Below are 26,326 nucleotides of genomic sequence, written 5' to 3' on the forward strand. Positions count from 1 at the left end.
CACATTGTACTCCTCACAATAGCAAACTCATGGGACATACTGTATTTAATCATTTTCTCTGAACAATTCTCACTCCAATTATGCCCATATACTCAGGCAAGTTGTGTCTACAAACAATAACGTGGTCGTGTACTGTATACTGATGCCTTGCTGGACCTATCACTCATCTGTTTCACATTTATCTACTGTAATTAATGCTACAGACAGCTAATGTTCCACAGGAGGGTGACATGGACTCGTTAAGAGTGAAAATGAATTATGTTCATGCTCTATTACACAAACCAGACAGTGTAGGTGTATGTGTAGGTGTGTAACTTGATGAAGCTGATATGAATGCATGTATACAGTTTGTGGGAATGTATGCATGTATGTGACTGATTGGTTAGAATGATGTGATGTGACATGCACTGGGACCCTGGGACTGAGGTTTTAATTAACTGGTAGGAGAAGAGCTGGCTGGTCTGGCTATCACAATATATCACCATGTCTGGTCCGCAATGACTCAACAGCTCCATCTAAGACCTAGAGCGTGCACGCATACACACACACACACATACACACACACGCAAGCCATCTGGCTTTAGCCATGTGCAGCTAACTTGGGAGTGATTTTACTGTCTCTATTTTTGCCCGCAAGCATTGCAAAGTTGTTAATTCTTATCATTGAGCAGGCTGTTTGTCAATTGCCACCATGTGTCAAAGTCAACATTTGCAAACATCTTTAAAAAACAGACACAAAAAAGATGTTAAGACTCAATTCAGTGACAGTGTAAAAATATGAAACTTTTATAGGAAAATTTTACAGTAGGCAGGTTATTTCTTGGTAAGTTCCTGTTTGTTTATTTACTTTGTTTATTTTACTTTTTTTTAAACACACACAAACACACACACAATACAACAACGGAAAGCATGACCTTCCATTGATCATACATTTATTCCTTAACCAGAAATCCAATCGAATTTCTAAAATTATGTCCATTAAACGTGAGAGCAGAAAGCAAGATTTTCTGCATGTACAGTATAAAGTAATGGAAGCACACACACACACACACACACACACACACACACATTTGTGATCATATCTGTGGGGAAAATAACAGACCTACAGCAGCTCCCTGTATTGATTACTGCAAGATCAGTGTGTTGTTGTTTTACTGTTTAGATTGTGATGTTTTTTTAATGGAGAAGATTTATATTCACACCACGTCCCGTTGTCATAGTGACTACACTAAATTAATAAATGTGCCCCTAATACATTTCCAGACAAGGGAAATTACACCTGTATTGTTATTTCAGCCTATGTCCTGATCTACCTTATGAAGTTATCTTTTGTTTGTTTGTTTTAAAACAGTGAAATATCACTTTTAGTAGGTATGCCAATATTGGTGTCCCCCTTCAAACACCTCCATGTTCCATGTTAGGCCTATGAGTGAAGAAGATGCCTACTAATCTCCATTTGCATAGTGATCAATACCTCTTCACTTTTCCTCTGTTAATAATGAATATGCTTTGGCCATCCAGTTTACAAACTTCAGGGCATTCCTGCAGTACATGACTTATCGACAGCTGGCAGGAAATGCAAAACCATAACAAAACAAGAAAAAAGAGAAACCTAGAGTTTGATGTGTTCACTGCATCCCCTTCTGGAAAATGTACTCCATCATTTCCACTACAGTCACTTCCTTTTCACTCTTTTCATCTTTATTCATCTCATCTAGAGAGGACTGCACAGATGCAGTCTCTTTTTTAGCCAAGGGAGGTACCTGAGGGCTACAACCTCATAGCAGATGCCAACCTTAGCACATTGAGGCTAGCTATGAGACAGCTGGTCTCTTAGAAAGATAATAAAAAGCACACAAGCAAACATTATTTTCACCATAAGACCAGAACAAGTCATGCTATGCACAATGTTGACATGTTTGGTTTGGTAGATTTCACTGGACTGATGAAAATTTGTATATGTTTGATCTTGATACCACATTTTTGATGTGGACTTGAGGTTTGTTGATGCTTCAAGCAAGTTTGAGTTCATAAAATCTTTTGTCACAAACAAGTCACAAAGGACTTTATGGACAGAAAAACTGAAAAAAGACAAAAACCCAAAAAGAAGAGAGAAACTTAAGAAGCCCTGATAAATTGAACCGGCACAATGCAAACTAGCAGGCATCATACAAATCTATGGTTAAAAGACCACACGAAATTTAGTAGCTGCAGTACCATAAAAAAGTCATTTAAAATACACAGCACATGCATTTTGGACACATGCATGAGTTAATACATGAACCTTAACCTGCTGTTCTCCAACTCTTTGCATTGCTTCTACTCAACTCATAACCAGGACTATGAATATTAAATGGAATTCATTATGTCCACTTTAAATCATCAAGTGACTTTCAAAACCCAAGATGCCACCTGACTCATTGGGTTACAATGCAAACAAAAATCGATTTGGGAGCATCCAGAGCAGGTGATAAAAGTCACAATGAAAAGTGTAAGCACAGCATCCATTTATGGCTCTGGGGAGGACTCTGCCCCCACATCCAACCCCTGGCCCACAGGAAATAAACTTGCTAGCTTTATTGTGTTAATCTAAATCCTCTATAAAGTCTTTGTGGGAATATGATGTTTTGCGCAGCATGCACTACTTTATGTTTCAATGAATGAATCCAATCAATCATTTGTCCTGTCCTTCTGTTTGCTTTCAAACTGCTGAAGGCTTTAGTATTCATGTAGGCACCAGAGGTAACGATGCAGAATAAAGGCTCAGAGTCTAAACAGACAGTTTGTCTTGTTTGTCGATTTTTGTCCTTTTCACATTGTCAGTACGTTTTAATGACAAAGTGCTGTTAAGGATCACAGAGTTAAAGAGAAGAACTTGGGTTGAAAAGAAGAAGCCAGGCACAGAAGTGTTCAGGCACACAGACACCAAAACAATCTCTCCCTGGCACACACACACACACACACACACACACACACACATACCTCATCATCCACATCACCTCTACTCCACAAGTATAAAATCTCCCCCTCAAACTGCTCCAGGCACTGATTCCTTTGGCCTCAGGTTATGGTGCCTCAAAAGGACAAACTCAGTCATATTCTTTCTCTCCTGCTTGCCCTCTTGGTGTCTATGCCTTTCTCTCTCACACACATACACACACACACGCTCTCTGAGGCCCTCTAGCACTGGCTCTTTTGAGGACATCACTAAGAGGACAGGAACTTGAAAGCAGCCCAGTTTCTAAGTCCTGCATGCTAATGGTCATGTGCACATTCTCTGGGACAAAACATCTTCATTACTGCCTCTGCTTTCACTTTGTCCCTTTTCTTATAAATATTCTTGTCTCTGGCACATACTTGTCAACTCTTCACCTTCCCTCTTCCTCTTCTTTATTCTCACTCATCTGTTTCCCGTTCTCTCTATACGTTCCTCTCTTCAGTCATCTTTCTCACTCATTTCTTGCTCATTTCTCTCTCTCAGTCTCCCAAGTCTCTAGACGTTGTCCATTAGCAACATAACCTGCAGTATTCTATCTAAATAGATCTAAAATATACTCTAAATATACCCAGTGAATATAAACAAGATGGTTGGTTGAGCATACCTAAATAAAAGCTGTAAGTATGTGTTAGTGGAGTATTTCCCTTCATTCCCTTCAACCACCACATGTGGTCAAAGTATCTTCAATGCAATCTCTTTCAGTGTTATTAGTGCCTGTCTTATGTCAGTTTTAAAGGGCACATAACAGGCTTTTTGTGATTTTCTGTCATTTAAATACTGTTATGATGTCAGATGTCTATGTTAAACATGGTCAAAGTTCAAACACTTGAGGTGAATGTATGTAAAAATGCCACCTACAAGTCAAAAACCCTGGCTTCAGCCTGCTCTGAACGCTCCATTTGCAACGTTACCTCTACTTGATGTGCAAAATAATCCAATGACATGAGCTATTTTTAATTCTCCCCATATTCAGTTGCATCCTAAGACATTTTCAAAATTCCAAGTATTCCCTTGTCTAGAAAATATCTCCATAACTTTCCAAAATTCCATAACTGGTGGTAAACTAGTGTTGCAAATTATGATTTAGGCGCTAAATATTGTGTTTTGTTATCATAACCAGTTTACTTTAATCTGGTTAAATGGAAACATTTTCTCTCAAACACTGATCACACTATCAACGCACACACTCACACACAGAATAATACATGCCTACAAGACAGCGGACAGGCATGCAGGGCATCACACATGCATGATCCTGCACACACACACACACACACACACTTACAGACTTTTTTCAGCTATTCCTGTTGAATTGGCGGCAAAGCAGAGATCATAATCCCACATAAATGCATACTTATAACTGCCTTCACTGACACACACACACACACACTCTCCTTCAGAATAATTATAAGCACCAAAGTCAAAAGGAGTGCCAAAGCAAATGAAGCACACACACACACTGAAAGTTTTCTGTAATGAGTTCAGGGTAACTTCAGCACAGAGTGGAGCCCCTTCAGCACTGATTAGACATAAACACATCAGCATTGAAGATGGGGACTAGCAAGAAAACATGTTGTTTTTTGGACTAATAAGGCAACAATAAACACATCAACAAATATGAATGATACAGTATCCCTCACGACCAGGCAGTAACATGTTTATCACCTTGTTTTAACCTGTAATTATAGTGTTCCCCTGAGCAAATCATTGTAATTTAGAAAACGCCAAAAGCAGTAGCGAGATGCATCATAAATCCACGTTTTAAAATGTGATCAGAGCTGTCTGACGAAGAAGTGATGAATTAGTAACATGGGTAAACAAACCCGCTATGGACATACAATGAGGGACTTTCATGCTATTGATTTCAAAAACAAAGAAAAAAAAGATAACACACATGGCCATCAGGTGTCCTATTATATAACCCCTGGGGAAACTTTCATTTCTTTTGTTAATAAGCTAATTTCTCCTCTGTGTTTCTGCCTTTCTCCTCTGGTTTTTCTCCACACCTTGCATTTCAGAATCAGTCTCCTTCCTGTTCTTTTTTTTTTTTTTATCTTTCTCTGTGTTTTGTCCCAGTGTTTCTCTCTCAGTTTCTTTCTATCACACACTCTCTCTATTTTTCTCTCTCTGTCTGCCTCTCTGGCATGGTTTGGTTGGTTCTTATCTATTCTCACCACTATCTGGTGTTGGGGGAAGATAAGCATGCATTTGCATGTTTAATGAACCAAACACCCCCGACTCCCCTCAGCATGAGGACACACACATACACACGAGTGCACACACATACACACGTACATACGCACACACGGCTGCTGTTGGCCCTGCAGGCCTCCGTCTCCTTGCCGCTGACATGGAGTCACCAGATGCTGACTCCTACAGGAATAAACATGGCCTATCTATCCACCTTCACATCTACAGCTGGAATGACAGGCAAAGGCATATTATTTGGTCTTGCCACATAATTTCAAAACAAAAAGGAAATGATATGACATAATGAAAAGAAACAACTACGTCTGAAGTCGAGCTGGAACTTTATTTGATTCTTAACAGAGAGTACATGGTGGCCAATTACCTACCACATTATAATTGTATGTCTGTCATCAGAGATGATGGACACTTTTTTACTACTTTTTACAAAAAGTACATTCGACAAAATATAAATACTGTAGAGCAATGAACAAAATAAATATTCTCTTTACCCTCAGTGAGGTACTTGGGCTTGCTTCTGGGAAGATGAGATCAAGTCATGGTGGGATGGGTGAGAGGCTGACATGCAAAGTAGCATCCAAGTTGCTTTCAGTTCCTTGCCTCTGGTTTTGTGACAGTCACAATGGAAAACCCTGACTCACATAAATAGGTGGTGGTTCTGAAAGGCAACAGAAATTTGATTGCCCATTTTGACAGAGAGGGATACTGACTGGCAGCCAGTATCCAGAATGAAGCAAGGTCAACTTGTGTGAGCTGAGGCTTCAGGCTGCTGTCTGCTGATAGTTTCATCAGTTCATTTCCCAACACAGTGGATAGAGACGAGTCTTCTGAAGCAGGATCAGCAGAGAAAGCTAGCAAGCTAACAGCTAAAGCTAGCTTAAACTGTGACTGGTCATTGAAATTAAGCATTTTTAAATTGATGTTTTTATTTATTCAGATATAAAAATAACTAACTTCGCAAACTTTAACCATTTGGCAGAACTACTGCCTGCGCAGCCCACTAGATGGCGTTCTGAGGTCCACCTGTGGGTTGTGGCCCACTGGTTGAGAATGGCTGCTGTAGAAGATACTGTATAGCCTCAGTTATACAGTCTCAAAGACTGTAAACAAATCCTATACCTATGTGGAGAAAAAAACATGCTGCTCAATGCAGCTAAAGATGTTCATCACTATCACATAAGAGAAATGAACCAAAGCACTGAATGGTGAATACCTTTTCTATGACTGTACAATACATACTATTGTATTACATGCATAGAGAGCTTTTTACCATTGGAAAAGAAGACTGGATAGAATCAGATTCACAATCCTCAAAGCTGTGTACTGACAAAAAAAAGAACCACACTTGTTCATTTATTTGAGACTATTTTGTCACTCTCATTTCATGTAGTTCTATTACATCTGCTGTTGCCATGGGTGTGTGAAAAGTGTGACATCTGTTTGTCAGCAAGATATTATTTGTCCAAAACAAGAAAACTATTGTTTTATTGTAATAGTATAAAAGTAAGAGAGTGACCTTCCTTCAAAATGAAAGAGGTGAGGTGAAAGGACGTGGCCAAACTGATAAAAAACAAAACAACAAAAAAAAAAAACAACTGCAGGCTCTTGTGTTTACCACAAAGAAGAACAAGCTGAAAAATTGACTACATGCAGCTACCCATCAAAATGACAAACTGAAACGAGCACAGACAAGCAGCACCCCCTTTTTGGTTTCACATTTTTGCAGATTGTTTCTCTAAACTAGACCGTGAGGATTGGCAGAGCTTCCACTGTTCTGGCTGCTGTTCAAGAAATCAGCCATCGACTGGACAAGCAAGATTTAAGCTCGTAGTATACTTGGTATACACTGGCTGTACTTAAGCGTCCCAGAGCAACAATCAATCCCTAAATCCCTTCCCACACTCAAGTGTTGCTCTGTAGCAGACTCTAACTTCCACCTTCTTGTTGAAGATGAGATAAAAGTGCATTATCAATCAGCAACATAATTAAAATATTGCTGTTGTTTTTTTTTTTTTTAAATCAGTGTATCATCAAGGGAAGGATATGGATTCTTCTGTCATTAAGTCTGAAGGTCTTTACAGTAACAAGCAAGCAAGAAGGTAAGCGATCTTCATTTAAACTATAGCTAACTCGGCTGCTAGCGCCGCTATAACGCCATTTTAAGGAAATGCATAGCTAAAAGTAGGATTCCTCCATATGCAGTATGGTGAAATGTGTCATACGAATAAAAAAAAAAAACCCTCGCTGAAAGCCAAGACGTAATTTAAGAGCAAAGACGGATAGATATAGGAGAGAGATGAAACAACACAGAGAGAGGCAGACAGAAAGATAGACATTGGAGACGACAGCGGTGTGAGAGATGTCGCCACCTGCCACCATTTTTCTCCTCTCCTCTTGGAAATGCATCATCAGTCATTAGGCGGGAGCATGACTCGCGGTTTCATCATCATTCAAACAGACACACACATACACACGCTCGCACAAGCCCAAACACAAGGCGTATTTTAAGGTATAATGCAGCGGCCTATAATTTGAGTTCCCTCTATGCAGCATTTTGCTGAGCTTATAAAACCGCCTGCAGCTAATGGTGTGATGGATCCCTCTATTATCACCCAACGCAGGAGACGAGAGTGGGGTATAGTGAGATAAAGGAATGTAATTGGATAGTATTTTAGCTGTGGCAAAAACAGGAAGGTGGTCAGGGACAGAAAGAGAGCACGGGAAAAAGCTGTAAAATGATAACCGCATGATGAAGTCTAAAAGCTGTCTGAACGTGATGGACCTGTCCAATAAATTAAATCGTACATAAAACAGAAATCACTACTATGTGTACTGTGTCTGTAAACTCATTTCAAATTAATGTGATGCAATATTGTAGTGAACAAATGATAGGTTATAATGTCACGCAGTGCATCAAAATCCTGTAATACGATTACAGAACTATGTATTATGACACTTTCAGTCAACCTTTAAAACAAAATTATGAATGATTAAAAAGGACTCCGTGGCCGATTTTAAGCACAAACTTTTCACAGCAAATGTACAGAAAGTGTATTCTAATCTATATGTTTACGACACTGATGTCAAACAGGTTTTGAAGACAAGAACAGAAGAGAAGAAAGCAGAGAGAGAGAGAGAGAGAGGAAAAATTCTGAGGAGATGAGCTGAAAGGAAGAAGAGAAGAAAAATAGTGTGCATTTGGGAAATGGTCTGCTTTTAGATAGCACTTTTATCCAAAGCACTTTACAATTTGCCTCTCATTCATCCATCTGTACACACACACACATCGCACACCGATGGCAGCGAGCTACCGTGAAAGGCACTGGCATGACCGTCGGGAGCAACTTGGAGTTCAGCGTCTTGCCCAAAGACACATGTCCCTCGAGTCGGAGCTGAACCGGCAAACTTAAGGAGTTCTCGTATTGGTGAGGAAATGTGTGCGGATGTGTGTGTGTGTGTGTGGGTGTGTTCGTACACGCGGCGCAAAGAGCGGCGCTGGTCCCTGCTGGTGTCGAACTAAATGTCACAGCTTGATTAGAATAGCCCTATAAGGCTCTGGGATTGGGCACCGACGCACAGCAGGGCGAGCATATGTATGTAGTGACTCATGGCTTTTGTTCACTCTCTCTCTTGCTCTCTCTTTCACACACACACACACACACAAGCTCATACTCTTGGACACACAGGCTTTACCTTTCTCTGACCTACCCATGGGGTCTTTGGGCAGATGTGTAAGTCTGAACAACACAATCAGAAAGCTGTTACTGCCTCAGGACATGAACTTTACACCTCACTTTCTCTTTCTCTCTCTCTCCCTCTCTCTCTCTCTCTCCGGGGTTGCCAGGCCGGCGGTTTTCCCGTGGAATTAGGCTACTTTTGAAGTGTTGCCGCAGGTTACATTTTTTTGTCCGCTGGTTGGGTAGGCCTGTTTTGTATGCAAATTACATGAATAATATCTATAAATAAAAAATCCATATTTTAAATGAAATAATTTATTAATACCCAAATCCTACCAGACTGACTCCAGATCAGCAAGAACACACATGCTAACACGCCACCCATGTACACACACACACACACACACTCTCTCTCTCTCAGCCGCCCGGCGCCCGCCTCTCGACCCCGACTCTGTATAGACAGTTATGGAATAACTAAATCTTATCAGACAGAATCCCTGAGACTACAGAAAGGTTGAGAACCACTGGTCTACACTACGGAGCTATATTTTATTTATGATAATATACTGTATCTAATTACACAAGGTCATTTTAGAACCTGGGCGAAAGAACTGTTAAGGGAAAACAACTTTTAACGCTCGCACACATATACATTTGGCAGTGATAACAAGGCTGTTAAACTTTAAAAGCAGTGTATGTGGTTTGGCAGAGGCATATTTTGAGTTCTGGTACTGGGCTGGTTTTGATTGACCATTTTGCTGATTTTGTTACACAGACCTGGCAACCCTCTCTCTCTCTCTCTCTCTATTTCATACACACACATTCCTGTCCCTGAATCTGTATCTCTGTGTATCAGTTCAATATGTTACCTTGGCATTGATGTTAGATACACTCTAGTTCTGCAGTATATAGGACATGCAAACAGCTGAATAACAGCAATATAAATTGTTTTGTGTGTGTCCATGCATTGGTCTTTGTGTGTATCAATGTGTGTGAGATACAGCACTGTATTAATCGGGATCTGAGTTTCTGAGTGTTCATTGACCTTGGATTCTCTTCTCTCTTATGCATAATATATAATTTGGCGCACATATAAACACACTACTAATGACCTGGTACCAGCATGTACTCGAGGTCATCCATACTAAAAACTTATATCAGTGCTTAGACACTTTTCTTTCTATATATGTGCAGAAATATAAGAGTTTTAGTAGCCTTTTTGGAGGTCATTAGAATTCAGTGTAGCCTGAAGCAAGGATCTGTCTGTTTACAAAACAGACGTAATCCACATGCTTCGACCCATGAACACATGACGGCAGGATACATAAATTATATTGCCAAATGGGACGTCTGGTCAACAGAGCTCATCAAAACTAGCACAGAGTGATTATCACACACACACATATTGATATCCAGTACTGGATAGACTGTACTGGAGGTAAGTGAGAGAGTTCAGTTTATCAGTACAGTGATAATACAGTGAACTAAAATAATAATAATGAATGTAATAAATGAGAATAAAAAAAATAGAGATAGATGGGTAGAGCAGGAGAAAGAAGGAGAGAAGGACAAGAAAATGAAACAATGGAAACAGAGGAGATACAGAGAGAGAGAGAGAAGGAAAAAAAATGAAAAATAATAAATCAATGAACCTATTCTGTGGCTGCCACAGGGTAATGAAAGCTATTTATTAGCCTTCTCTCTCCCTCTGTCCTTTCTTTCTTTCTTTCTCTCCCCCTCTTTCCCTCACTCTTTCTACGTATCTTTGCCCCCACCTACAGCATTGATACTCCCATCTCTCTTCACTAAACGCTAACAATTCCATTAAGCACAACAAAACACTCATTTAGAGGTCACACTTGTTTCGCTCAACTTCCCTTGTCATCTGCATACCAACTGCAGGGGCTGCCTACCTCGGCTTGGATTCTTGTTATCTGACATGACCTTTCCAGTTAAAATAATTGGTGAATTATAATGCACTCTGTGCTTTTCTTTTTCTTTAATGACATGAGTTTACAACAACTGCACTCAGTCTTTTTCTCACTGTGCACTATCTGTTCTAAAGCATAACCGATTGCTGTAATATCCGCATTTCCTCATCTATCATTTCATATATGCATAAAAACTCCATAATACTAGCCACAAGGCATCAAGCTGGTACCATATTTGTTTGTAGCCACTGGAATATGACAACAACATAATTAAATTTAGCCAGTGAATCCATAAGCTTACGTGACATCTCATATATGGCCATGATAATAGACAGCCCCAAGCCACGATTAGCTTAGTAGCCAGCTTCACATCATTTCCTCAACAGTTCATAGACAGTGCTTTACTGCACTAATAATGCATCCTAAAATGCCCAGCAATGGAACCGCAAGGCAGACAAAGGCTGAGGGGCCTTTAATGATCTGAATCTGTCAAGGAATTGTACATTTATTTCCCTTATATATCAGTGAGCTGCAAAAACACCGGTTAGGCACATGTGAAACAAATTCTGTTGGTCTCTGTGACATTTGCACTCAAGTTTTATGGATGATTTATTTCATTGTTCATTAAAAAACACTGTTAATTTAACATACAGTATAACAAAAAAAGTTGAAAACTTATGTTTTACTAAAATAGTTGTTATGGATTAGTCAATCAGTTTAAAAACTTGGCACTTGACCTGTAAAGTTCAGGTTTTGTTTGGGAATATTACAACTAACTGTTGACATAAAGGCTCAATGGAAGTTTTACACTATTCTTCTATGCAATGTAAAAGCTACTCATACAGTATCAACAACCTGAAAGTCACACTGTGTTGACTTCCAACACCTGTATAATAAATCAACTCTTTATCCAGCTACAGTATATATATTACAAACAAATAACATGTCACAATGAATTATTCAAGTGAAATCACCTTCCTCTGATGCAGCCACATTAGCTATATCATGGGATTTCCTGTTCTCATCTTTACAGCGTTTGGTGCTGCATCGGTGTTTGTCTTGGCATCTCCGTAACGGTGAAAAACAGATGAACACTAACTAAAAATGCATCAACCATATATTCAGTGATACACCCCTTTAAAAGAGCACTGAGGGCTTGAGCTGCACAGCCAGTCAGGCTGAAAAGACAGCAGGAGCAAATGTTTCCCACTGGCTGCCACTTACCACTAATGTTAGAAAAATGATAAATTAGTCTCGGCATGGTGTTTGGAGTCTACGTGTTTGCATGCGGGTGTGTGTGTGTGTTTGTGTGTGTGTGCGCCAGTGTGTGTTTCCTTCTTGTAAAGTGTTGTGTCGCATGCCAACAGTTCACAGTGTGAACAGATGTTAGTCAGTAATGCCCTGGGTTGCTGCACCACAGTCGGGCATTTTTTAGGGTCCTCAGCTCTGAGGAGGAGTCCATGGAGATGCCTGAATTGCTTTATCGAGCGGAACACAACTAAGGACATGCAGGCTCGCAGCGGCTGCCAAGAACACACACGGACACGCAAACACAGCACTCGCTCCGAGCATATGCTATACAAAAACCCATAAACAGAGGGAATATAAAAACCCACACATTTGGAATAATAATACACACACAAACACACACACACACACACACACACACACACACAGACTACAGGGTACCAGGTAGCATGTGCTCTTAAGTTCACTTTCACCCTGACAGGCTTCTAACAGAGTAATGGACCCACAGCTGACTGAACATGGTGGCTGCAGCTTAAAGCCCACAGGAAACCTTGTCTGAGAGGATACAGTCTCTTAAAAAGGAGAAACACAACTTTAGAAGGATCACATAACAGTAAGTTTATCATGAAATGACACAAAATAGAATAGAATATATAAAACCTGTCTCCCTTTTTACTCCAAGTACCTTCCTTCATTTTTACCGTGTGCTTCATTATAACACCTCTTCACTCAGAGCCAACCACTACACTCTATATTTAGCCACTGCCTGTCATCGAGACCCTGATGAAGGAGAGGAAAATGAGTGGTGATGTTGGAGACCATGGGAAAGGTTAGCGCTGTCTCTTTGAATAGCATCAGACTCTCTCTGATCATTCACAGTTACATTGCAGACACTAATATCTATACTTAGGCTTGGAACAAAAAACAGACCCTATTGGAATCTGCATAAAAGATAATGTCAATCATAATGGAAGAAAAAATAAAAATGGGCAAACCATAGACTGTATATAAAGTTGGACACAGCAGGGTGTGATGTAACTCATTGGTTTGCATTGGAGCTGGTTTGAAGCTCAGAGTTGCTGCTTATGGTTGGCGCCATCTTTTCCTTTTGGAGCCAGGACCTTCCATATAAGGAGTCTGGAAACACACTAACTTAGCGGGAACACCGAGCAGTGCAGACTTGTGCAAACATTAGCTAACTAACATGGCAGGTATCATTGACTTAGTGAAATATTGCGACAATAGTTTGACTCAGTGCGTGTCCCGGAGCCAGGGAGAGCAGCAGGTGAACCAACACAGCGGACATCAAAGCTACTATTCGTCTTTATATCTTATTAACAGAGCAATTATTCCCATTTTGAATGGGGCTCTATTGCAGCCAGGGACTTTCTGGAGCCAGCACCTAGCAGCCGTCAGTGGTACTGCACTTTAAGGGACTTTCGCATTGGCTTCAATCCCAAGCTGATTGGTTGATCCTGCTTGGGACAAACTCAGAGGTGAGCTATCACATGTGTGTATGTATAAGCACAAAAAGGAAGACAAATACACATCACAAGTTTTAGCTGACATGCACTGACACATTTAAGTGCACACAGTGATGGATGTGGACTCAGTGGAATATTTTGCGCTGTCAAGCAGACAAAAGCTTAGCTAATCCAATCCTCTAAATCTGAAGTGATAATCAGTAGATGATGCAACTGTGACTTGCGGCAGACTTGACAGCAGACAGACTATTGCTGGTGCACACACACACACACACACACACACACAGGCATGCAGACATTTTCACAAGCATAAAGCAAATGCAACTCAACATGCACAAAGTTTAGATAAAACCACGGTGAAGACTTTTAACATATATGTTGAAAGAATGAAGACAAGAGTATCACATGATGTTTCCAGTTAGAATAATTAGCACAAATTATTTCATCATATGAAAGTGACACACCCCATGTTGGGTTCAAGTGGGAGATTAAGCTCTACAAAGAGTAAAAAACTTGCTGAAAAAATATTCAAGTCCAGACAAGCTATCTGGATGGCTCTATTAAGACAGAGTCTCGGTTCTTTGCTTTCTTAGCTGCATTATTCAAAAATATTGACTCACCTGTCCAATATCATGACAATAATATATGGGGATTATGTTTGGAGTGGATTTTGCCTTAATGGCTTCACATTAGACTAAGGCAAACAAATCATAGGGTCAAGAGTAACAAATGGAGAACAGTTTGAAAGATGAGCTGAAATTATCTCCAAACTTTGGAAAAAAAATCAATGCAAATATATGAATAATATGAAAGGCTTTTAATTTGTAATGTGGTCTTGAAAACTTAGCTTTAAGGGGTATATGGTTTATTTAGAGCTCAACTTATTTAACTTGTAACAAATTCATCTTAGTTTACATTTATTAACATAAACACTATCAGCAATAAAAAATAAAAAACCCATCATTGGCATTTTATGTTAGCCACTTACAAATTAATACACCAGAGTTCTTTTTAGAGCTTTGGTATATTAAAGAATGAATACATAAAAATAAAAACATGTTACCTTCTGGCAAATCACCTGGCATGAATGGCTTAACAGCAGAGTTCTTTAAATGCTATGTGACTGAGCTTATGATGCAGATGTTCAAGGAAGCTTTTAGAGAAGGAAAACTGCCTCCTTCTTTATCACAAGCCATTATTACCCTTATTCTTAAGAATGATAAGGATCCATGTGACTGTAAAAGCTTCAGACCAATCAGATTGATTTCGACAGATAGTAAAAATTTTATCGAATCTACTGACTAATCGAACTGACAAAGTGATCACATCTCTAATTCATCCTGATCAAGTGGGATTTATTAGTAAAAGACACTCATCTAATAACATAAGGCAGCTACTTGATATAATGTGGCCAGTCCAGGATTTAAATTCTCCAGTTGCACCTATTTTACTACATGCGGAAAAAGTGTTTGATCATTTGGAATGGAGATACCTGTTCAACAATCTTAGAGCCTTTCGGTTTGTTCAGACATCTATGACATGGATAGAGGTTCTGTATAATCAACCAGAGGCAGCGGTGCAGACAAGCAAAATCAATTCTTCCTTTTTCACATTAGGCAGAGGCACTAGACAAGGCTCAGGTCTTTCTCTTGCACTCTTCTGTCTAGCACTGGAACCGCTAGTGGCTGCAATACGTCAAAACGATCCCTTCCCATAAACAGTTCACAAGTTTATATTGTACGTGGATGATGTTTTGTTGATGGTATCTGAGTGAGGTCAGTCAATCCCAGTTTTGCTTAACTCTACTGACTTGTTCTCGAAGCTCTCTGGAAATAAAATGAACTGGTAAAAATCTGAAGCACTCCCACTGACTTCCTACTGCCCCAAATCTTTTTTCCAAGCAGGGTCATTTCAAGGGCTTCAAAAGGGTATGAGGTACCTAGGCATTTCATTTCCTCGTCAAGTGAGTGAAATTATGGAAAAAAACAAAACAAAACTTTGAGCCCCTGCTGAGGAAACTTTTATCGGATATAGAAATATGGTTCTCACTCTTCTTATCCTGATGGGGCAAAGTGAATTATTGAAAATAAACAATCTCCTCAAATCCCTACCTATCAACATACCTAGAAAGTTTTTCAAACATTTTGATAGAATATGTAACAATTTCTTGTGGAACAGGAAATGTCTCCAGATGTGCTTGCAAAGGCTCTAACTTCCATTTGACAGGGGTTTAGGACTGCCTAAGCTGCTATTTTATCATTATGCCTTCAGTACCAGACATTTTGCTCAGTGGGCATTACTCCCAGAGAGAACTCCCCTGTGAATGAGATGGAGCAGGTGATAGGCTGGCCTCTCCCTCTGTTGAACTGCTTGTCTACCAAATTGTCTCCCCAGTATTGATCCCACCCTATCATATCCCATCTGCAGGATACGTAGAGGATAACATGTCAGATGTTCAATCTAAATTCTTATCTTAAATCAGAGTCAAGTATATGGTTGAATCCCAAATTACTAATAGGCAAAGCCCCTTTCTTATGGAAAGAATGGGGGGATAAAGGCATTCTCACACTTGGAGAGCTATACGAAGAAAACACTCTCAAAACATTTAATAAGCCAGTCCTAGATTTTGACCTTCCCAGATTTAAGCTCTGGCAATATTTACAACTTGGGCACTTACTAACACAGGTCTTTGGCTCAGCCAGAAACATCTCACAAAATTTCAATATTCTCGCTGGCATCGCTATGGTTTATGGAACAGGCCATAAGCCTTCATTTTATTATTCAAAGATCCTTGATCAGGCCAATACAGTACCTGATGTTCTAAAGATAGCCTGAGAATGGGACCTGGGCCTTTCATTAAGTGTACAGGAGTGGGAGGGGATTTGTGGAAACACTAAGAAAATGTCAAGGGATATTAGAATTAGGCTTATCCAACACAAAATTCTCAACCAATTTTACTGGACCTTCACCTTCTCAAAGTCACATACAGCAACTGTTTCAGTAAGAATTTCCACTGCAGCACTAACTAAACTGTTTCAGTAATGAAGCTTAGCCAAAGTTCAGTCAGGAAGACTATCTTTTGCATGCTCAGGTCTGTAGTATTATTTCTCAAACCATCTGTCATTCCCATCCCTCGCACATGCTGACTTATAATTTCCTTGCTGTCATTCCCCTGGGCGTCAATTAAGACGTCAGCTGGTCACATCTAACCAATTGCACAACGACACACCTTCGTTGTCAGCCCATCATATTGCGGTTGTCTTTTTAAATATGTTTTCTCCCTCGGGGCCTTAGTGCTTTCATGGTGCCGTTTTGCACGCCCCACCACCTCCCCATCGCTGCCAAGCCTTCGCATATTCATCAGTGCATCACTTCATCAACCTCATCAGCCTTATCAGTCTCAACAGAAGTCATCAGCCGCCACCACCGCCACCATGGTGGGATTTATCTTGCTGCTGCTAAGGACTGATGTCCCTTGATTCAAAATCTCCCTGTAGAGTCTATGTTCCAAAGACTTTTGACAACACTTAATCAACAAAATCATCTGTTTAATAAATAGATTCATTCTTTTTTACTTCTTTCACTTATCTCTCCCAACTAAAAGAGTTTTGGCCAGTGAGCCATTGTTGGATGTTTACATTTCTCAAAATAAAAGACTCAAAATGTTATTTTCTATGTTTCTTTTTTTTTCTGCTGCACTGAAATCGTACCAAACCCCAAAAAAGAGGTACATTACTTTCTTTAATAAGAAATTGTTTTTGATGTTGGTGCTATTTTTGTGAATCCCTATCCAGGTATATTAACAGATAATGGAAATGCAACACAAACTCAAGAAGGAATCCTCTAAAGTTTCAATAAAAAGTCTCATCTGAGACTCAGCTGGAGCAAATAGAACAAATTGTTCAAAAGTGTCTTTTTTTTCCAGACTTACTCTGTTTCACAGCTCCCCCTCAGGGTTGTATACTGTGCAATAAGCTGCCTGAGGGAGTCAGAGGGATGTTGAATATATATGAACCTGACTCTTTGACATGACAGCAAAATTCATGCAAAAACAAAAACATACACGTACACGCAAACACAAGCATAGATGCGGGCAACACCCCAAAAATGATATAAAGAGTAAATAATTTATCCCAACTTTCCACCAAACTTTACTTTTAAAAGTCTGTATCAAAGATCATGTGAGGGGACAGTGATTTAGTGAAAGGAGAGATCAAATATCGAACTCAACGTTTGAGCTATTAGCATACAATTCAAAGTTAGCATGCAAGTCACATACATACATATCTCCTTTCCTCCATCCATCCTGCCCTCCCTCTGTCATCTTTACTCCCTCTTTCTGTTAAGAGCTCTCTTTGCCTCATCTGAAAATAATTTTGGCAGCAGAAAGGTCAGTTATAATTGGGGAACATAACAAAGTAGGGTATCGGGGCCGTGGCTAATATGCTAATTAATGCCGTAAAATGAGGAATGGGGTTCCTGGAAGCATAATACTGAGGCTTGACCCGAGTCCTCGTTGCAAAGCAAAGTCTCCGCAAGAATTTTTTGTGAACATGAATATGTGGGTGAAGGTGTGCGCTGTAACAGCCTCAGCAATGTTGCAAATGTTGCTGAGAGTTGTGTCAATGTGTTTGTGATATCAATCCCTCAGCAACTGCCATAGTGTGTGTGTGTGTGTGTGTGTGTGTGTGTAAGTGCAGTGTGTGATTATGTGCACGTTCTTGTGGTCATACTTTCTCATCGTTGTGCTGTGCGTCTGTCTGTACAGTATTTGTGTAAAATTCCCCACAAGCTCGGTGTTATTTTACCTCATGTAACTGCCATTGATATGTGTGTGTGGGAGTGTGTGTGTGTGTGTGCCTGTGTGTGAGTGCGTTTATCTGTGTGTGTGATGTTGTAACCTCAGTCTTGTCCCAATCCATCCCGCTGATAGATGCACCCCACAGCAGGAGGAACACTGTTCTTTTCCAGTAACATCACTCCAAAGATCTGAGGGGAAAAAACTCTGGATGTGTATGCTGTAGTGTGTGTGTGTGTGTGTGTGTGTGTGTGTGTGTGTGTGTGTACTTGTGCAGCTTGAAGGTATATAATGGTGCAGTCAGCGTTGGTGTCATGAAGGACACAGAACCTGTTCCATCATGCTCTAAGTTTACCCATACACTTGTGTGTGCGTGTGAGCGTGCAAACACACTCACATGCACACAAAACCTATGTTTGATATAACTGGTGAAGTTATGACCCCCTCACATGTACACAGGTACACACGTGTGTTTTGATGGGCTCTATAGAAGAGGACCTGCTCCCTATGTAGATATAAAGGGCTCATTCTAAGGTAATGAAAGCACAACAATTCTTATTTTCCGGTGATTATATACTAATTAAAACATACTTATGAATATTACACACACAAATACATATTCTTTCCACACACAAACCAACCACCACACACAAAAGATGGGGACAGTCTGTGTTACCTGATACCACACACACACACACACACACACACACACACATAGAAAAACAAGGTTTGCATGTTACCTGATGCTGCTCATGCTGCCTGCCTCTGATCCCAACTTGCATCTCTCCAGCTGGGTGGCAACAATCTGACGTTCAGCCTCAAGTTCCCTGGTCAGGCGCTCAAACTGAAGCTCCTAAGGAGATAGAGAAAGACAAAGTGTGTGTGTGAAACTGAGAGAAGCGGTGAAGCATTGTCAGCTGCAGGTCATGGAGACAGTTTACAGCTGGAAGACAGCTATGCGACAGTTGAAATGAAACGTCATCATTAACGTGAATGTGACTGACAGGTGAGGAAAGGTTTGAGGTGGAGTGCCAGGTTGAAAGTGTTCTAAATGTGTGAGCAAAAAAACCCTTTAATCCCATCCGATGTGTTGAGCGTGAGGGTAGTCGCTGGAGTAGATGAAGCACTCCTCCTGAAACTAGGTTAAAAACTATAAATCTGTATAACAGAGATATCTGTGGGATTCCTTCATGTGATGTATTTGTTATTCCCAGCGCAATGTGCTTGTTATTCCAAGATTAGTTAGTCAGATGTAGTTTTTCCATGTCATTCAAAAATGAGACATTCACATTTGAAAATGGCACATAATTCAACAAAAAATAGATATAGAGGTGGATGTAAACAAAATGTGTATTGACTTTTAAAATAGTGACTTTTTTGTCTCTTAAAGCAGCTCTAATCAAAATCTTAGTATTAACCATGGATCACATACTTGTGTATGAAAAGGGTAGCTTGTAGTGACAAATCTATAGACAATTATCTCCCTGCTCTACAGTTTTTCAGACTTTCAGCTCATTGTTTTGCTTTTCCAGCTCAGAACTTAACTGTTTGGATTCAATCCTACCACCCTCATAGTGTTGTTTCAGTGAAAAAGCTCAAAAAACACACTGTACACAACCTGCTAGCACCAAATGGCAGACAAAGTTAGCTGGTGGAGCACTGGGCAATTATAGAGACAGATATTTCCCCTTAGGAGTTGGTGAAGAACATTAACAGAGCTTAAAGGAGAGTGGATACTGGACTTAAATGTAGATGTCTAAATAAGAAAAGTTTGATAAAAAGATTGACATTTAACCCTTTAGGTGATAATATATCATTGTTGTGTGAACACCTTGTTTCCGCTGCCACCTGGTGGCCAAACATGTCAGCAATTTCAGATTCAATATAAATATAGTGGTGTCAAAGAAAAAAAAAAACATTTCTAACTGCATGGTGAATTAGATGTGAGGGGGAAGAATAAAAGAGACTAAAGATGAATCCCCATGCCCTGACCGACAACAGCATTGTGTCAAACACACACAGCCTTGTCACACACTAAATTGAGACCTGTGGTGGCACAGCGGGGGTCTCCACAAGAGGGCTCAGGCAAAAAACAAAAAAAGGGTGAATCAAGCTTAACTCCACCATAGAACAATGAAATAACACAATATCCAGTGCAAATTGCTTCACAACGTGAATGGTGTAATTCTACTGTTTCCTCGTGGTTAACATGGAGGAAAAATGACTGCTATCATCACTTCTAGAAATGTTAAATCCTGCCTCGCAGTAGCATAAACTGCTTTGCAGTGTTTTAACATGCGATGGACATTAGGCATTATTCAGATTGGACTTCATGGATACACCAATTCAGACCCTTGTGTTTTATTTTATTAACTCAGCACTGCTGAGTCAGTCTGCATGCAGCCTTAGATGATTTTATGTGTGGCTACAGTTTCCTTCTAGGTTACACTCATGCTAAGACTCACTGTTGGGAGCTGCTTGCTTAAGGCTGCATGGATGGTCAATTCTGGGCAGAGGATCTCCCAACTACTCGGGAACGCATCAGACTTTCCCAACCCAGTTCGTGTGTGTATGTGCTGCTGCATTAGCTATTCAAGTGGCTTACTGACAACACTATATCAGTAATCTAGCTATGAGCCAGACAGATGAGATTTCAAACCCAAAATCGCTATGTGAGTTTGTACATGTATGTGAGCGTGTATGATGTGTGCATGTTGCATTCAAGTTAATCATAGCCACATGGAAGCGGATCAATAGTGCAGTGAACTCCACCCCGCTGACGATATTGTGTATGTACGACTGAGTGCATTTCGTGCGAGACAGAGAGAGTGAGAGTGTGTGTGTGTGTGTGTGTGTGTGTGTGTGTGTGTGTGTGTGAGCAAGACATAGAGAGAGTGTATGCTGGTTTGATTGGTTTTCTCAAAGCCATTTGAAGCTCTGAATGAGTTGATCCCCAGTCGCTATCTCAAGTCTCCAACCTCAATCCCCTCTCCTCCCCAACACCACAGAGCACAATGCAATTCATCTCCCTCACTCTCTCACCCCTTTTTCACGCACCCTTACAGCAACCACTTACTCATAAATATGCACACTCTTTCTTTCCCTGTCTCCCTCATACGCACACATTTATGTTCTTACTCTCTCTCTCTCTCACCCACACACACACACATACATTTTAGTGCCAAAAGCAAGCCCCCGACATATACATGTAGTAGTAGTAGTTCATTGATCTCACAGTGGGAAATTCCTTTATCTGTGCGGCATTACCACACACTTTATGGCATATGAAAAGCATCAGTGCACCGCTCATCTGCTGTGAGTTCACACAGGAATAGTTAATAAGTGAAACTTGTGCCATCATACAGTGCTACTACGAATGCACTTCTTTCTTCTCACTCTTTTCTCAATCTTTTTTTTTCCATTCACTCAATACTCCTGGCTTTCCTCCATTCACTGCTCTACCTCCTGTTAGCAATTGCTCTCTAGAGTTTTCTTGCAGTATCTGCGACAAGATAAATCTCATGCATGTGAAAAACAAAGTAGCAGGTTCAGCCACCCCTATGATTTGCAAAGCGAGGTGACGCTGGGAATTTGTGCAGGGTCTATTAACCCTCTGGATCTGTAATTCTAAATTACAGCTTTGTTTTACACTGAGGTACCTCGCTTCAAAGCCCTGTTCTGCTCCCCACTGCAGACTGCTTTGTCACCTTGTTTGCCACAGCTGCAAATGTTTTAAATCCTCAAGGTGTAAAAATGCAAATCCCTGCACCTAAAGTAGCATTATGCTAATTGATTATATATAATGCCTCAAAAGTAAAGAATCTTAAATGCCTTCTAAGGTAACATGGTAATGCCTGAATGCCAAAACAGATGGGAAACCTGTTCTGTATCAGGGTGAAATTTGTTAAATTATGCATAACCCTTTGTCACTTTGTCTGGCATTGTATTCATTCAAATCCCTGTGCCTAAGGAAGTGGTATGTTGATATGTTATATAAATAATGCCTATGGGACAGCTACATACAGAGACTTTCAAAAGCACATTCATGAATTGGCTGAAGGATAGTAACAATATTTCTACCAGACAAATGAGTTTAACTGTCTCGTCCAATTACATGCTGCTGTGCATTTTGATTAGCTGAAACTACAAGACAATAAAGACCACATTTGAAGCTACCATACCCAATGTGGGAACAGAGGATGCTGCACAAAAAAAAAACTTTGATTTATGTCATTTGGAAACTTACACCTCATTCTCTGTATTGTACTGTAAGTACCAATGTACGTCACTGTGTTGTTAACAGCAGTTAATTCAGATATAAACAGCAGGTGTAACACACTGCCAGAACAGTCAGCTACGCTTGTTAAAATTTTGACATTATCATAATTGCTACACCTAAGAAATCTAGAAAAAAACAAAAAAAAAAACAAAAGATCAGCAACTTACAATAACATCAGAAAGTCTCTGTAATGTTTTAAGGAACAACTTATTTTGGTGAATTATGTTTTTAGCACAGCATACATCTGCCAGCTCAACAACATTTGACTCTGTAATAGCTTACTCACTCACCAAAGTCTGGAAATCATGAAGGGCAGTAAATTAAACCTGACACAAACATAAAATCAGCAGATGGATGGAAAGAAAGTCATTTTGTACTGGCGATGTAAGGAAATATTTTAACAAAAGTGTGACTGGGCTGGGCATTTTCTGAAATAGAGTGAGAGCTCGTTTTGGGGTATAAATCTCACATAAATATAACTAGAATGGGAAAAAAAGATGCATATACAAGTAATTAATCTTGACATGCCAAGATGAACTGTGAGACTAAGAGAGACTTCAATTATGGGAAATATCGACACACACAGAGATGGAAAGATGTGTCATCTATTACAAACCATCTGTAGCACACAGCTGCTAAAATCATTAGTTCTTGGATTAACATCTTTAAGTTTTACACTTCAAGTTGTGAATTTGGAGACAAACGTTGTTTTTTTTTCCTGCCATATATTCAAGGAAACCAACCAAACTGTCTCCCTGCTCCCTCCCATACTTCAAAATGTTACCTGAATGTCATCCCACTAATAATAATGCAACAGCACTGATACCAAATCATTGTACAACTAGTATCAAGTATGAACCTAATATTGCAATTGCATCAACATTCAAGTCAAAGGATATAATTTGTCATACCAGCTATATATCGCTCTGTGTTTTATGAAAAACCAGTTGTTCTTCTGATTCCATAGATGAAACCTAATTACCAAACATTTTGTTTTGTGCGTAGGAGTATATTTTACCTTGATACAGGCATGGATCACAGTTCAAAAGATCCAAAACTGATGAGTTGGGAGTTTCAGCTGGCACTCCCTGTGCTTCGTCTGTGTGTTTCTATCAAAATGCACGAGGTGTAGGATTCCACTATGTCGTGCATGTGTTGAGTGTGCGCGTATGTCACAGCCTCCCTCTCAGGAATGAATAGGAGACGGAAAGCAGCAGCCGCAGTCAGCCACAAAGGTCTCTATGGCAACTGTAGAACCCCAATCCGCCCCCCAGCATTATAAATGAGGCCCTGACTCCTCCTACGCACAGTCCCTACCCTTTAACATAGTACCTGCATGCTCCTGAACTGCTCTCACAGAGGTGTGTGTATATTTTTGAGTCTTTCCCCAACAAAAGCAGACGGTGGTGGCTGGGGGCTACTCACAAGTGCTTATGGAGTGAAAGAATATATATCTAAATATAGTGTACTCAGTGTGGATGCTGACACTGATTCACAGCAGCAACCCTACTAACAGTTTGATCATACAGTAATATAAGCTGCAGTATTTCCCCTTTATATAATCCACCAAAATGCATTTCACAATGCTTTTCTTAAACTTAACTAGATGGCAGAAACCTACACAAACACTGTTTGGTTCCAACATCCTTCGCTCTGGTTACTGATGGGTGACAACAAAGGTGACAAACCGCTTTGTGGAACATTTTGGCATTGGTTTTTAGTTATTTTCCAATGGTTTGGTCGGTCAGTGTTTCCCCAAAGTCAACATCTGACGGTGAAAACAATTTACCAACACCTGGAGAGAAGTCACAGGTCTCCTACAGTTTCTTGGTGAGTAATGTTGACTTAACTGTCCTTCATTTCAGTTTCACCTCAACTATTATTTCCTATTTTTTTTCCCCAAGAACATTTCATTGCAAGGAATGCTAATTGGACAGCTGCACAGCAACAAAAACTGTGTTACAGCCCTGTGCACTTTCATCTCTTGCTTTCTGTATTACTAAGAACACAGCAGGACTTAAAATTTGAACTGGAATGACAGTGGAGGTAATAGCCTACAAGAATAAAAATTTTTCCTTGCTAAATTAATCCCACATTCACAATAAGTATTAGGTACTTAAAATGTATGTTGTGTGTGTACACTTCTTTGCATGAAAACCTGTGTATGTGTGTGCATCTGCTAAAATTTAATCCTCCACTCTGATCCAGTGTCCTTCACCAAGGTACTAAAACCCTAACAGCTCCAGAGGAACAATATAAGGGTGACATCTGACCTCCCAGTCTCTCTTCTTCTGAGCCAGCTTACTTTCAAATAAAACATAACAGACAGGAAAAATAAGAAAAAAGCAATTCTTTTAAAATCTCACTCAAAATCACAGACCGCTATTACAAGCTTTTCATAATGTGACCTTCTCTATCAGTGAATAGAATAAAATGGCAGGTAATTCAAACAATAATTACAAGATTTAATACTCCAGGTATTCATTGAATATCTTGTTTTTGAATACCAAAAATCATTTTTACTTTTCCTTTCTTACTTTATGAACAAACATAGGTTTTGTATTTCTACATCAATTTTACACACATGGGTCAACAATTATCCATATGTATCCACTATGGAATTTGATAGGAACTTTTGATATTTGGAAATGTTTGCGCTTAGAAACATATTTACTGTGGACAACTATTCACCTGCCACACATTTCACAATTCAACATGGCTGCTTTTGCACATCTGATGCATATAAGTCTCATTTTACAATTGTTGTACCTAAGGAAATATTTGATATCTTGTGAAAGATATTTGTACATAATATTTGAACATTAGGTTAACTCTCATCCTACCAACATATTTAACATACAAGGACAACTAATTGGGGTCCCTGGGAACTTAGTTATTAGAGCAAACCTGCTCAAATCCTTGCATACCCCTCGTTCTCAGTGCCTACACCAACTTCACTGCACAACACTGTGATTACACGGGTGTTGTGACCAATGCACAGTGGCTATTCATCAAGGAATAGCCGGGCAAAGAGCTTGTCATGCCACATATGAAGAGGCGCATGGAGGGCACGCCCCACCTCTAAAAGCATATTACAGAGGAAATGGGAAGATGTGGGATAAAAAAAAAAAAAAAAAAAACACAGCCACCACCCAGCCACAGGGGGACATCAGTCAGGAGGGCCGAGTGAAGAGGAAGAAGTGCAAAATCTGCCCAGCTGCCAAAAGACAGAAAAGTGAGCAGCTGATGTTCCCAGTGGAGCAAACATGGAGCACAAACATGTAGTTTTCATTTGTGAGGCATGCAAGCACTGAGATGGCAATTTGCGCTGTACCCATGTGATTTTATTCCATCAGTTTTATTTTCTTTTATTCGGTCACATTCACCACAGTTCACAACAGATGCACTACAGCTCGATATCAGTGTTATCGGTTATCAGTGATATGTGTATGTTATGTGTGACAAAGTGACAAATAAACATATTTAAAATATTAAATGTATTATTATTTGGCGCAAATCACTGCTGAAACAATTATTTTAACAAAAGTAATATTATAGTACGTCTTTATCTTTTAAAATCACACTTGCATACATGGGTCATTTTTGACCCGAGTGTGGAATAGTAAATGATGAAATAAAATTATTTCAAAGGATATAGCAAAGAACCATTCAGCCATGCATGAAATAACATAAGAAATGAATA

At 39.8% G+C, this 26,326-nt stretch overlaps 1 protein-coding gene across 8 annotated transcripts in view; it reads right to left on the reverse strand.

The window, feature by feature from the left end:
• Nucleotides 1–26,326, reverse strand: part of ctnnd2a (catenin (cadherin-associated protein), delta 2a) — a 279,280-nt gene that overhangs the window by 155,137 nt on the left and 97,817 nt on the right. For all 8 annotated transcript variants that reach the window (XM_044339804.1, XM_044339800.1, XM_044339799.1 and 5 more), the window contains one exon: nucleotides 19,085–19,197. In XM_044339804.1, the coding sequence (XP_044195739.1) occupies nucleotides 19,085–19,197 (113 nt within the window). The remainder of the gene's footprint in view (nucleotides 1–19,084; nucleotides 19,198–26,326) is intronic.

Source organism: Thunnus albacares, chromosome 21, assembly GCF_914725855.1.
Source record: "Thunnus albacares chromosome 21, fThuAlb1.1, whole genome shotgun sequence".
Classification (NCBI taxonomy): domain Eukaryota; kingdom Metazoa; phylum Chordata; class Actinopteri; order Scombriformes; family Scombridae; genus Thunnus; species Thunnus albacares.